General features: G+C 41.6%; 1 protein-coding gene across 4 annotated transcripts; it reads left to right on the forward strand.

Annotated features, from left to right (window-relative positions):
• Positions 1 to 664: 664 nt before the first annotated feature.
• On the forward strand, positions 665 to 13,074 carry PTHLH (parathyroid hormone like hormone). Of its 4 annotated transcripts, none has more exons than XM_005664020.3 (4): positions 665 to 916; positions 1,422 to 1,544; positions 7,574 to 7,996; positions 12,604 to 13,074. In XM_005664020.3, exons 2-4 carry the CDS (start codon positions 1,444 to 1,446, stop codon positions 12,611 to 12,613), a joined length of 534 nt encoding a protein of 177 aa, XP_005664077.1. In that variant the 5' UTR covers positions 665 to 916; positions 1,422 to 1,443; the 3' UTR covers positions 12,614 to 13,074. The 4 variants fall into 4 exon arrangements, with proteins under 4 accessions (XP_005664077.1, XP_005664078.1, XP_020946778.1 ...); XM_005664021.3 differs by having other exon boundaries at positions 665 to 900; NM_213916.2 differs by lacking the exon at positions 665 to 916 and adding an exon at positions 951 to 1,246 and having other exon boundaries at positions 12,604 to 13,067.
• The last annotated feature ends 1,210 nt before the right edge of the window (positions 13,075 to 14,284 follow it).

Raw genomic sequence — 14,284 nt, forward strand, 5'->3', positions numbered from 1 at the left:
GCGAAGAAATCCCACCCCCTCCCTAACCGACGCTCCCCGCTCTGCTTGTCCCAGGAAAGGGTCAGGGGGAGGGTTCCCATTATGCCCCCCGTGCTCCCAGGGGGGTTTAGGGCTCCCAAAGGGCACTGGCCAACCGCTACCTCCCAGCCGAGGATGCCGGGCGCCCGGGCTCTCCGCCCCGGCTCCTCGGCCTCCTTCTTGCCGACCGCCCTCGGCGGCCCGGGCGCCCGCGCGTCCCGCGGGGCTCGGCTGCAGCGACGCGCCGGGGGGTCGCGGCCGCCCCGGGCGGTCCGCAGGCCCTCGGGACCTGGGCTAGCAGATCCGCCGCGCAGTCCGAGGCCGGAGGGACCGGGCTGGAAAGGACGGATCCGCCCACGCCCCCCGCCCGGGGATGGCGCAGCGGGGCCAGCGCTCCAGGGTGGGGCTCAACAGAGCTCCGGGCAGTGCCGGGGGCGGCAGGGCGGGAGGGGTCGCCCCGCCGCTGGCCGGACGTTCCCAGCTCGGGACTCCCCTCCTTTCACTCCGGCCGCTCGGGGCCCGCTCCGACCGCCCGTAGCCGCCCCCGCCCCCCGCGCGCCCGCGCTTGCCCCGCGCGCGTTCCTAGGGCGCCACCTCTTTGCGACTCGCTCACTTCTCCGGCAGGTTTGCCTGCGAGCGTGTGAACATTCCTCTGCTCGGCTTTCAACTCGTCTCCAACCTGCGCCGCTCCGCCAACATGCCTCCCCGGCCGTGAAGCGGGGCCGCCGCTGCCCTCCGCTCGGGCTGCCGCCGCCCCTTCGCGCCGCTCTTAACCCGCCCTCGCCGCCACCTGGCCCTCCTGATCGACGACACACGCACTTGAAACTTGTTCTCAGGGTGTGTGGAATCAACTTTCCGGAAGCAACCAGCCCACCAGAGGAGGTAGACAGACAGCTAGGTATATATATGTGGGTCTCGCTACAAGTGGCTCTGGAGCAAGACGGCCTAGTTTGCAAAGAAGCTGACTTCGGAGGGGAAAACTTTCTTTTTTTCAGGAGGGGTTTAGCCCTGCTCCCTGAACCCAGGATAACTGCCGGCCAGATTAATTAGACATTGCTATGGGAGACGTGTAAACACGTTGCTCATCATTGATGCCTATATAAAACCATTTCATTTGGGTGATTATTTCGGAGGAAGCGCCTCTGATTATTTTTTCTTCTCCTTTTTGGTCCCTTTTTGCCTGTGCGGTTTGGAAAAAGCACAGTTGGAGTAACTGGTTCCTAAATAAGTAAGTGCCGAGAGGCTCCAGAGAAAGTTTTCTTCTTCTTCTTTGCAACTTTGTAGATGCCCTTGAAGTTGAAGAGGCTATTTGAGAGCAAGTGAAGGGGTGGAGGGGAGCGGGGTAATGAGGGGAAGTGGAGATGCTGGATTGACCTTTAGGGCCCCTTTCCTTTCCGTCGCAGGTCCCCAGAGCCAGAGGATACGATGCTGTGGAGGCTGGTTCAGCAGTGGAGCGTCGCGGTGTTCCTGCTGAGCTATTCGGTGCCCTCCTGCGGGCGCTCGGTGGAGGAGCTCGGCCGCCGACTGTAAGTGCCCGGTCCTCCGCTGGACACCGGGTGAGGGCTGGGGAGGCCAGGAGCAGAGGCCACCAGGCTGGGGCGCTGCCGAGGGCTCGCCGCGGTCACTGATGCTCCTCGCCTGGGTTGGAGAGCGGAGAGATCCGCTACCTGCCTGGGGCTGAGCCCGGGTTTTCAAATGCGGCGGGAGAACTGGTTGAACCTCAGGGGAAGACAGGCAAGAGACAGATTTTGTGTTTCCTTGAGAGGGAGCGTTTTTTACAGAATCTCCTCTAGGCAGAGATCCTCTGCCTCTCGGAAAAGAAAAAGGTTACTCTCAGGACCTGGGAAGATTTTGAAACCGTGAGTCTTACAAGAGACTTAGATAACTTGGAGGAAGCTGAGGGATGCAGGCGACATATGTTTGTGTGCGTTTGGTACGTAGTGAATGTGGGTGGCAGGTTTTGTGTGAAAGGCAAAAACTTTACATCTAATTTTATTATGAATGACATAATTTTAAGCATATAAAATGGACCACATTACATAATGTAGGCATATTATATAATGAAGTAGTAACAACTTTGCAATGGCACAACTCCAACATTGGGACCGATACAGTTCAAGAACGCTAGAGTGCTCGATTCCAAAACGAGTATTAGGTGTGGAAACTTTTTTCCCTTGGACTTACTGCTAACAGCTCTTTAATCTGGAGTCAAATGTTTGCATTGTAGACTGAAAACTTGTCTCTTGGCATTTGCATTTGGTGACTCTTTTAAGGATAATTCTAACTTTAAAATATAATCAAACATTAAAGCCCACCAGAGAAGTAACACCATGTTGTGTGGCTGGAAAGTTGGAAGAGTGGGAGAGTAACACTATCTGAATAATCTGTTGGACCTAGCAGTTCATTAATGTGTGTGATCATCTTTGGGTGATCTTTAAGCTGCACGGGCAGTGTTCAAGATGGGAAAATCGTAAGTTTGAGAACTGAGAGGAGTTTGCCTCTGGAGAAGGAATTAAGGAGAACTTTTACACTCACAATAAAAATAGCAATATCCAATATTTACAATCAGGTTCATGGTGCTTCCTTGTAAATTCCCAGAAGGTGTACAAAAAATGCAACTTTTTATATGTGCCCTTGGTCTATTATTATTAAAGCAGAAAAATCCTTAAATGAAATTACTTTAGACATGTCTGAACCTTGGCACCAAAATGAAAATCTATTATGAGTCTCCTAAGGCAAAATGTGTAGAACATTGTACAGAAGATAAAGCTGCATTGTATTCTTCAAATCAACATTTTGCTGATGTATTTCTGGAAATTGTCTTCAGACTTTTTGCTCTTTTTGAGACTTGTATTTAATTCAGTTATGTAAAATCCATATATAAGTATAGATGAAGACTACATTTTTTAAAGCACACTTAAATACTGTGCTGATTTGGCTAAGAAATACTGTCTTGGAACAGAGCCAATTTTTTCTCTTTAAAGTTGCTTAAGAAATACCTGTTTTCTCTTTTGAGAAACAGTAAATGGACATGATTAAATCTACAGTTATGGCATAAAAGTAGTGCTAAGTTAGTCCTAGAGGCTATTTTTAACTCTTTCTTTGTTGCACCTTGCAAAATACACATCAGAAACCATTTAGCAGCCAGAGACTCTGTTATAGTTTTGTTTGTGGGTGAAATATAATATTGCAGTTAAACACTCACACTCAGCAGATGGTTATAAAACTACCACAAAACATTCTTATAGTTAATGGCTAATGGATCATCACATTACAGCCACAGTTTTTCATGGACGCTGAAATCATCAGCAGATAAAGATGTTTCATCAAATTATTACAGCCAAATGGAGTTTAAAAAAAAAACAAGTCATTATTTTTACATTACTGCCAAGTAACAGTAAATTTTGTGTGCTGGAAAAAAAAATGTTAGTCTACTATTACAATAAATCCACCTAGTTTCTTGAAAGAAATTTTAACAGATAATCAAATCACATTACTCCTCAATTACTTTTCACACCAAGTATTAAGGAAACTACTTTAGATGTTTTTCTAAATAAGGGCTAAGTTTTAAGGGAGAGGAAACTACTACAACAATAACCCTTCCCAGGCCATGGCAGTGTAAGTCGTGAATCTTCTGGACCTGTGAGTCCAAAAGGACTTTCATAAATGAGGCCAGAGCGTAAGCTGGAGACCTATAGATGTTTTGTCCAGATGAGCATGGCTTTCAGCAGGTGGCAATCTTTGTGTTAAGTTAGAGGGAGAACCCCAGAAGACCCAGAAACCTTAAACATCATTGACTGATTTGCTTGGGAGCCAGACTGGGTCTATTCCACTTAATGAAAAGCATAACTTTTGACTGAGTCATTTGGGTTGGAAAGGACTTCTGGTGAGTCATCTTAACTCTAACACCCTAACCCTGCTCTTCCATGTACCACAGAACTTTTCTTTTCAAACCTAGACTCCTTCCTTTAGGAGCCTTGCATTGGCACGAGCCTACTGCCTCTTCCTGTGCTGAAAAAGGAATTCCCATCAGTCCAGCTCTTCCCTGTGTTCCTTGATAGTTCCTTAGAAATTTAATCTTCTTTCCTGAAAACTCCCTTGAGAGGTTTTTTTTTTTTTTAAGGCAAAAGAGCTGTATTTTGACTGAATTTAGAGTTATCTGTGTTAAGCATTTCCTCTCTGGTTTTGCTTTTTTTTTTTTTTTTTTTTTGCAATAATCAAAGGAGACCATAAACATAGCATACTTGTTTTTCCATGTTGGATATGTAATAAATACCATGTGAACCATTGTGCTATGTAATGTTTACAGACATACTAAGTAACAGACTCTTGTTGAGGCCACATTTACAACTTAAGAACTTCGGTATGATCCAATTGGAATGTGTCGCCCACCACGTAACTTGAACATGCGAGTCATCTCCCCTTGTCTCGAATAATGTCTTATTTCAAAATTAAATAGAACACTCAGTGGACTTATTTCTTGTTGACAAAAAAAGATATTATTATATTCCTGAGCCTCTAAGGCAACTGCCCAGACAGAAATTCATTCTTCACAACACTTTCAATGCAGAAAGTCTTTGAACCAGTAAGAAAATTATGGACCAGCATTTCAGATTTAACATTTAAGAAAATCTGTGTTTTCTAATATATTCAAAATTACCCTCCCCTAAGAGGCAGAAAGAAGCTTTATACCTCACAAGTGATGTACTATTTTAAACTAGACAAAGTTGGGCCGTACTGTAGGCTTTTTATAAAATAGAAGGATAGAATGACCACCCCATTTCCCATGAGAACCATCCTGGGAAAGTGCAGCGCTTGAGTTAGGAAGGCACTGTGACTCACAGTTGACAGGCCAGCCAGGACGACAGACAGGCGTAGATGCCAGTCAGAGGGGACATGAGCAAGGGTGGCTTGATTAGAATAGACCAGCTATTAAAAGTTTTGGCATTGAGGTAAGCTAGAATGGGCTGTATTATACATTTGGACAGCAAAACAGATGGGTGGATATCTGCCAGGAATTGAGAAAGTAATAAAAGTTCCAAACAGTATAAATGATCACACTTAAGAACGTCTTTTAAATGTGATATTTTGCTAACATATATTTATTAAGCTGCAGGTCTATCAGCCCTCTTCTTTAAAAGATGTTATTAGATGACACAAATACATTGTAGCAAAGCCTCAAATTTGTATATTATTAAAAGTTTCCCAGATACTGACTCCTGCCACAGAGTAAGTGAATTTTAATCTAGTCACATGTGGCACCTTCAGAAAGGAAGAGAGATTCCTTCATGCCTCATTGAAACCAGGTTCCTGTTAAATTCTTTTCCATTAAGTCATGTCTTTTTTGTACCAGCTCCATGGCTTTAAGTCAGTACACACGCTAAAATGCTGAAGGGAAGCTGGTATTTTGGCTAGAAGATCCAAAGATAAAATGACCGGGCTTTCACGCCTTTCCTTTTTTGGGCTCACAATTATAACTAGACTGCCTCTCCTTCTCTCAGGGATAATCCAAACTCTAGGAATCCTGGTTCTTTATTTTGGAGAGGACAATGTATTTATTGAGACAACAACTTGGTCTTCAAGGAAACTGATAGATCGCTGCCCATTTGCCCATCGTCATGGTTCCCATCACAAGCTTTTTACCCTATGCCCTTCCCTCCTTGTTTTGTCAACATACACTTCAGCTTCAGCAACAGTAAGTTTTGAGGAAGTTGAGCAACAATCTTGGTTTTAGACTCAGAGAACTTCATTTTCAGAGCCCTGGTTCTGCCTATTTTCCTCATATAAGCAAGTGCAAGGCCTTTAATCTCACTGATCCTCACTTTCCCTATCTGTGAAATGAGGATAGTGCTATTTATTATTATTGCAGTTCTCTGAAGAGTTAAAGAAATTGTATTAATGAAAGTCATAAGAGACTAGATAAATCTATCATTGTGTCAGGGAAGCGAGAATCCATGGGATGCAGCCTTGTGAAATAACTTCAGATACTTTTGAAAGTGAGCCACATGAGAGGGTTATTTCTATGGTAGAAATTTGGAGTTAGGTGAAACATAGCTGCAGCAGGCATAACATGACTGATTAATGTAACTAATTCTTAAATTTGGTTAATAAATACACACAGAATAATATAATAATACTTGAGTGGACATTTAAATAAGAGTTTGGGTGTCCTCTAAAAGGATTGATAGAGGAGTTCCCTGGTGGTGCAGTAGGTTAAGGATCTGCCTTTGTTTCTGCTGTGGCTCAGGTTGCTGCTCTGGTGTGGTTTCAGTCCCTGGCCTGGGAACTTCTGCATGTGGTGGCCGCAGCTGAAAATATCAAAATAAAAATAAAAATAAAATGATTGATAATTAGTTTATTCTGTTTCACTATATTCTCATTAGAGTGCTGTTTAAATAGAAAACTTGCTTCGTGTTTGTTCCTAGAGATGCTTTTAAGACAAAGAACAAGTAGAAAAGTGAATTTCTCAAAGTACTAAGGATAATACCCTTTGAAATTCTAAGTTTTAAAAAAAAAGACACTTTTTTTTTTTTAAGTTGTGGCGCAGTGGAAATGAACCCTATTTTTATCCATGAGGAAGCGAGTTGGATCCCTGGCCTCGCTCAGTGGGTTAGGGATCCAGTGGTGCCATGAGCTGTGGTGTAGGTGGCAGACACAGCTCGGATCTGGTGTTGTGGCTCTGGCGAAGGCCGGCCACTACAGCTCTGATTGCACCCCTAGCCTGGAAACTTCCATATGCCTCAAGACGAATAGATGAAATAGAATGACCTCACTTAACACACAAAGAAAGCCATTTTAAAGAGACCACCCACTATCTTACTGAAAAATATGCATGCTATGACAGTTGGCCTCCAAATATAGGTTCTTGGTAGCCCATGGTCTTATATCAATCATGTTGAAATTCAGTCTGTTAGGTGGTTTCCTAGACAGGCTCCACAGCTCACTTCACCCTTCAGTCTTTGTTTGCTTTTACTCTGTAAAACTTGCTGTTCTTTGAGATTCGGTATTATTATTTTTTTAAGTGAAGAGCAGTGTGTGTGAGAGTGTGTGTGTGCATTCGTGCTCATACACACCGGTGCCTGGGAAGAGTATTTAGGAGAAATCTGCCACCTTTTTATTTCCCAGACTAGGACTCCTGGATTTATTTCCCCACCACAACTCTGAAAACCGTGAAAGGAAGCTCAGTCAGTGGTTTCTGTCCATTTCTTTCAATCATAATATTTTAAATTGAGATGAGAGCATAGGAATTACTGAATCTCATCCTTTCCTCTTAAAGAGATGGGACCCCCCAGACCCAAAAATGTACATGTTTACGCCAAAGTCACAGATCTAGCAAGGTGCACAACTGGGGCTCCAGGCCAAAGCCTCCTAATGGCCTGCTATTCCTTCCCCCTCTTGCCCCTTCCCTGCTCAGCCAGCTAGCACCTCTCCCTGCTTGTGCCCTGTATCTGACAACCAGACAGCTAATGGGCTCTCCTGGAGCCTGTCCTTCTGGGCTCTTCCAGCTGCTAAAATGTCATTGTTTCCTCCCCCTCCTGCTCTTTTCCCCTTAAAGCAAAAGAGCCGTGTCTGAACACCAGCTCCTCCATGACAAGGGGAAGTCCATCCAAGATTTACGGCGACGATTCTTCCTTCACCACCTGATCGCAGAAATCCACACAGCTGAAATCAGAGCTACCTCGGAGGTTTCCCCCAACTCCAAGCCTGCTCCCAACACCAAGAACCACCCTGTCCGATTTGGGTCTGACGATGAGGGCAGATACCTGACTCAGGAAACCAACAAGGTGGAGACGTACAAAGAGCAGCCACTGAAGACACCGGGCAAGAAAAAGAAAGGCAAACCTGGGAAACGCAAGGAGCAGGAAAAGAAGAAACGGCGAACTCGATCGGCCTGGCTGAACTGCAGCATGGTCGGGAGTGGGCTGGAAGTGGACCACGTGTCTGATGACTCGGAGACCTCACTGGAGCTCAATTCAAGGTAACAGGTTTCCGAGGCCCAGAGCCCCTCCTAGGTGCCCCCCAGGTGGGCTGTGGAACCTCCATTCTGTCTGGTTTGCACAAACCTGGAATTCCCTTCCTTCCTTCCTCTGTCAATCCCACAATTGAAACACTTAGAAAACCAAGACGGCTGAGAATATTGCCTGCCTTAAAGCTATATCTACCTGGACCCTCCTCAACACACACCGGGGTGTAATAAACCCCCACTTCTCTCTCCACCATCAAACCCCAAGGCCAGCCCTCTAGGACACTACTAACTCCTTTCATTTTTCACTCAAGCTTTAGAAGCTTGTGCACCTTCACCATTTGTTAGCGAAGTATGTTTATTACCCCACCTCACACCATGTCACACCAAAACTTTATGACGTTTTTTTCTTTCCTTTTTACTTCAAGAACACCGAAGGCTTTGATATGATCTACAAACATTACAGAAAAAAAAACTTACGTAAATTATTCTGAGCTGTTCACATATTTTATTTTATTAAATTTATTTAATTGAAAATTAAAATTAATTTTCAATTAAATAAATTAAAAAATGGAAACACACACTTTAAACATAGTTAGTTAAATTTAACTCAGGTTTCTACCAGTTCATGAAACCAAAATCATGATTTCTGAAAATTTTTTAAGTATAGACTTGGGAAGGTGTAAGTTTTTCCCATGTATCTGTTTTTCCACTGGCAAGTAGAAGTATTGTAGTAGGAATAACAAAACCGCATCTCTGTGGCTTACTTATCCTTAGCTCACAGATGCTTACATTCATAGGCTTTGGAACCAGAAACCTTAGGTTCAAGTCTTGAGTCTAAACTCCTCCAAGTTCACAACTTTGGGCAATTTACTCAGTCTCTTGAAGACTCACCTTTCTCTGTGTGAAATGAAGACATTACTTGTACCAACCTCATGGGGTTGGGTGAAGATTCAGTGAGCCCACGTGGGTTAGATGCTTGTCATAAAGTAAACACTCAGTAAATTGCAACCTATTGTTTTGGTGCTTTTAGATTTCATTCTGGTTGTACCATCCATCCACCCATCTATCTATCTAAGTATATATGTTTCTGTGAGGCAAAAAAAAGGGGGCCAAATATTAACCTCACTTCATAAAATAGAAAATGAAGGCATTCCACAGTTAAAGGAACTGAGCAGACCTGAGCACTGGGGTAGCAGTCCCCAGACCTACAATTTACTGCATTTCTTAACACTTAGGCCAGAGCCCTGCTAGCGGTGCTCTTTACCCCTGCATTTCCACTGATAGGATCTTTTTTGTCTTTCACTTCTCAGTACAGCTTTTCTGTGGGGGTTGAAAGAAAGAGGAAAACAGCACAAGAATGCCTCATATGCAGCTAGTGATCTCGTTATTTAAAGAGTCTCCTCTTACTTCTCCAATCCTCTCCTCTGACTGGTAGAGAGAGGATTATGGAGTGATATTTCAAGGGGGTTTTGAACCTATTTAACATCATATCCCTCTTTAAGTTAACAAAACCCATCATTAAATAATATATAAAATGATAATTTATGTTGGCTAAGTAGTATAGCTTCAGGAATCAATAGACAGTGGCACTAGAAAATCTTTAGCAGGGTAAATGACCTTGCAAATATCTAATGGATTTATAAGGGGTAACAAACCTTATAAATCTTAGCTTAATGCTCATATTCAGTGTATTGTAAGATATGATCCTAATCATACATATTTATAACTAATACAAGGGCTTTATCGCCAGAACCTTTTTTATCCTGTGTATATAGGATAAAAATATATGTATGTGTGTGTGTATATATATATATGTTACAAATAACATACATAAATATATGTTATTAAAACAGAAGTATAAATATTTTTAATGAATTCTATTCATTTAAAATTTGCAATGTTCTTAAGTGTCTGTAGAATTGAAAATCACCACTCCGTCAATTCTTGTCCCAAAGCTGTCTCTTAAGTTCAAGTAGATTTAGTAAAAATTAAGCAGTGCCCTAATCAAATCCAGACCTAGGACTGAAAGAAGTAGGTACTTCTGCTTGTTCTTTCTGCTCCCTGGTTCTGAGGGACATGCCTGGCAAGCACTGTTTGTTTGGCAGACGGATGTTGGCCTTCCCCCAGTGCATCCCAACAGAGGTGTAGGGAGGAGTGGGGAACTTCAGGAGTGTATTGAGGAAAACTTATGGGCCATGCAAATTTTGTACTCCAAAAAGAATCTTTTAGAATAACTTTTAAAATTTTATAAGAAACCAACCTTTTATTACTGTCCTTTCTTTAATCTCTTTGCATTATTATATGATGATCTGAGCGGTCGGATCATATGGCAAAAACGAATCTTGTTATAAAATATAATAGCAGTATCACTTAAAAGACGCTGACACTGTTCACTGTCCCATGAACCAAGCAGTAGGAAATACATAACTTTAAATTTTAGAAGTTACATTTTGGAATGTTTGATGTTGCAAATGAAATGTACAAATACAATAGGACTCATCTAATTGAGACCGTATAATTAGCTTTGGTAAACATTGATGTAGAAATAAAATAAAAGCTTTTCAGTACTCAAAAGAGCTAGGACTCTAAAGTGTTGTCATGCTCACATGTATAATGAACATATACATATACTTTTAGGTCATAGTATATGTTTTACCTGGCCATTCCACTATGCACCTTTATTAAAGGAAAATCAGAAGGAAGGATAACAAGCAAACTGGGCAGGGTGAAAAGATCTTTCCCTTGGTCTTTTCATGTCTTTCCTTTTTCTTTCCTTCTGAGGAAATAATTGTCCAAAGGGCTATTCAGTCCCCCTTTGCTTATGTTATTCTTAAACTTAATTCACTGAATACCATTTAGAGGGAGTTCCCATCGTGGCACAGTGGAAACAAATCCGACTAGGAACCATGAGGTTTTGGGTTTGATCCCTGTCCTCGCTCAGTGGGTTAAGGATCTGGTGTTGCCATGAGCTGTGGTGTAGGCCACAGACACATTTCAGATCCCACATTGCTATGGTTGTGGCTAACAACAGGTCCCATTAGACCCCTAGCCTGGGAACCTCCATATGCCGCAGATACGGCCCTCAAAAGACACACAAAAAAAGACTAAATACCACTTAGTGCAAAAACATTTTATAATTGGTACAATACACAAATTATTGAGTGTGACAATTACCTTTTGGGTTTTATTCATAACAGCCATCCATATCTGCCCACCAGGTAAAACTCTAGTCTTGAACTGTTTTTTTTCCTCAGCATCTATGAGCTGTTTTATCATTCCAACCAAAACTCCTGGTGAAGTGGTCAATTCCTTAAGACATGACAACAATGCTCAGCTTGCTTTTCATTCTTCAAGCTGCATATAAAATTCCTAAATTGTCAAGAGTTTGTTTGTAGGTAGGGTGCACACCCATGCAGGTCTGCCGTGTAAAGCTTTGCCCCAACTCTGGCTGTCGATGCAAAAAGACACAGCCAATAGAATTCCTTTCCATAGTTATTTCCTTGACACCAGTTTGTATTCACTGAAATAGATCACACAGAGAGAAGAGAAAAGGAGAGAGAAAAGCAGAGAAAATATCACTAGACCAACTTAACATACAGCCATTGCAGCATTTAGAAAGGTTAGGAAATGTGTCAATCCCAAGTGGTAATTTATTCTTGGTAATAAAACAGAGTGCATAAAATACCGCATACTTTTAAATTAATTGATTCTTATTCTTTAATTTGAAATAGGCTTTCCCAGTTTTTACTTCAAGATCTAGTCAAAAAATTAGCAGCAATTCTATCTTAGTTTTGGCTTCAAAAACTAAAATCCAGAGTTCTCCTGTGGCACAGAGGGTTAGGGATCTGGTGTTGTCACTGCAGCAGCTCAAGTCGCTCAGTCCCTGGCCCAGGAACTTCCACATGCCACAGGCATAGCCAACCCCCACCCCTTAAAATCCAGGAATCCAATAATAGTTTCATTCACCAGTGTTTAAGATCAATTAAAGAAGGACAGGTATCACCAGATCCACAAACAAACATACTTTGTTTAATTACACATCCTTCCAACATTTACCCCAAATCATGCACTCTACCCTCACAACAGCCCATTAACTTAGTGAGAGCTTGCTCAAAGGAGAACTTGAACAGAATAAACAATCTTTGCATCACCTACATCAGACATCACTGGGGAATAAACTTCTAAGTAAGATGTATAGAATGATGGATTGGACAACTTAGCCTTATTTCCAAATTCTCAAATTTGTCCCTTCTCTTCCCAAACTTGCCAATTAGCAGGTTTGGAAAATTCTCAAAGGGTCTCTTTTTTTTTTTCTGGCAGAATATAATTAGAAATGCAGACCCTTTTTCTTGCTGCACTTCATTGATCCTTTGATCTGACTAAAGACTCTGCCTGTAATAGAGGTTCTGGAGAGTTACAGGATCCCACAGGTACTTCCTATAGGAGATGTTGACAAGAAGTCCCCTGAATTGCTTTCCATTGTGGTTCTCTGTTCCTTAATTTATTGCTTTCCATTGTGGTTCTCTGTTCCTTAATTTATATCTTTTATTTTATGTCTCTTCATTTATATGAAAACTTAACCTCTCTTCTCTTCTTCTTTTCCTACTTTCTCTTTGCAGGAGACATTGAAATTTTCAGCAGAGACCTTCAGAGGACGTATTGCAGAATTCTGTAATAGTGAAAAGTATTAGAAATATTTATTGTCTGTAAATACTGTAAATGCATTGGAATAAAACTGTCTCCCCATTGCTCTATGAAACTGCACATTGGTCATTGTGAATATATATTTTTTTGGCCCAGGCTAATCCAATTATTATTATCACATTTACCATAATTTATTTTGTCAACTGATGTATTTATTTTGTAAATGTATCTTGGTGCTGCTGAATTTCTATATTTTTTGTAACATAATGCACTTTAGATATACATATCAAGTATGTTGATAAATGACACAATAAAGTGTCTCTATTTTGTGGTTGATTCTAATGAATGCCTAAATATAATTATCCAAACTGATTTTCCTCTGTGCATGTAAAAATAGCAGTATTTTAAATTTGTAAAGAATGTCTAATAAAATATAATCTAAATTATGTCGTGACTCAGAAGGTGAATTTTATGTGTGTGTGTATATATGTATGTGTGTGTGTATATATATATATACACACACATATATTTATATATCCTTTAAGATTTCTTGTAGAAGGAACATGATGTAACTTTTAACTGTATTTGAATGTGGTCTTAAATTTAATATGTTTATATTGGTACAAATTCCAACATTTTCACATTACCTTTTAGTTTAAAATCACTTAAAATGTATTTTTCCCAATATTTAAGTTCAATTCAGTAGAATGGCTGAATTATCTAGACCTCGTTCCATGAAGTATATCCAATAAGTAACGAGGGCAGAAAAAAAGCAGAGAAAATTCAGGAGGAAAAAAATTAAAGAAACTTAGGCCAGAGAATAAACCAGAGCTGAAAAACAGGAAGAGAGGCAGATCAGGAACTTTAAGATCAGAGGTAATTTTAACTAGTGCAAAGTTTGATTTGAGAGCGCTTGCCCTTACTGGCAACATAATAAGCCTAAAAGAGCTACTTGAGAATCCTACTTTTCTACCGGAGGAAGGAGAGAGACTCAGGTTTGGGAGATAGGTGGCAATTTTAAAGGCCCTCACCACTGAAGATAGCTTTCCTGGGACCTCCCGACTCCGAGGACCATGGTTTCAAAAGCGTGAATGTAATGCCACATGTCATCCCTTTCCATTTGGAGTACCATCCTAGCTGTTCCTACCTCTATGTTCCAATGAAAACAAGAACATCTTCCTTCTGCAGAATCTTTTTCTTTGCAGCTTAAAACTCATTATTAAAAACCCAACACAGGAATTCCCATTGTGACACAGGGGAAATGAATCTGACTAGGAACCATAAGTTTTCGAGTTCGATCCCTGGCCTGGCTCAGTGGGTTAAGGACCTGGCGTTGCCATGAGTTGTGGTGTAGGTCGCAGATGTGGCTTGGATCTGGCATTGCTGCAGGCACAGCCAAACAACAAACAAAGAAACAAAAACAAAAAGCCTAGGAATCAAGCAAGCACCGATTTAAGAAGTGCTTTGCTTAGGCTCCATGTCATGTTAGATATCTGTGAGATGTTTGGTCCATACGCAAGCACTGTAAATGTTCTCAAGACTCTCTCACTCCAGTGGGCAGAGTAGACATAACATATACACGAAACAACAAAATGCTGTACTCAAGTAACTACAAAATGATCCAAAATTTGATGAACATTTTAAAAGGGGGCAGGA

The sequence above is a fragment of the Sus scrofa genome, chromosome 5 (genome assembly GCF_054392235.1).
Source record: "Sus scrofa isolate SSC_HxYL_T2T_F1_AM1 chromosome 5, Sscrofa_HxYL_maternal_Yorkshire_Landrace_v2.0, whole genome shotgun sequence".
Lineage (NCBI taxonomy): Eukaryota > Metazoa > Chordata > Mammalia > Artiodactyla > Suidae > Sus > Sus scrofa.

Excerpts from the sequence above, each read along its gene's own strand:
- PTHLH (XM_005664020.3), top strand. The coding sequence starts at position 1,444 with ATGCTGTGGAGGCTGGTTCAGCAGTGGAGCGTCGCGGTGTTCCTGCTG. Across the intron at positions 1,545-7,573 it reads GAGGAGCTCGGCCGCCGACT|CAAAAGAGCCGTGTCTGAAC; the intron begins GTAAGTGCCCGG and ends TTCCCCTTAAAG.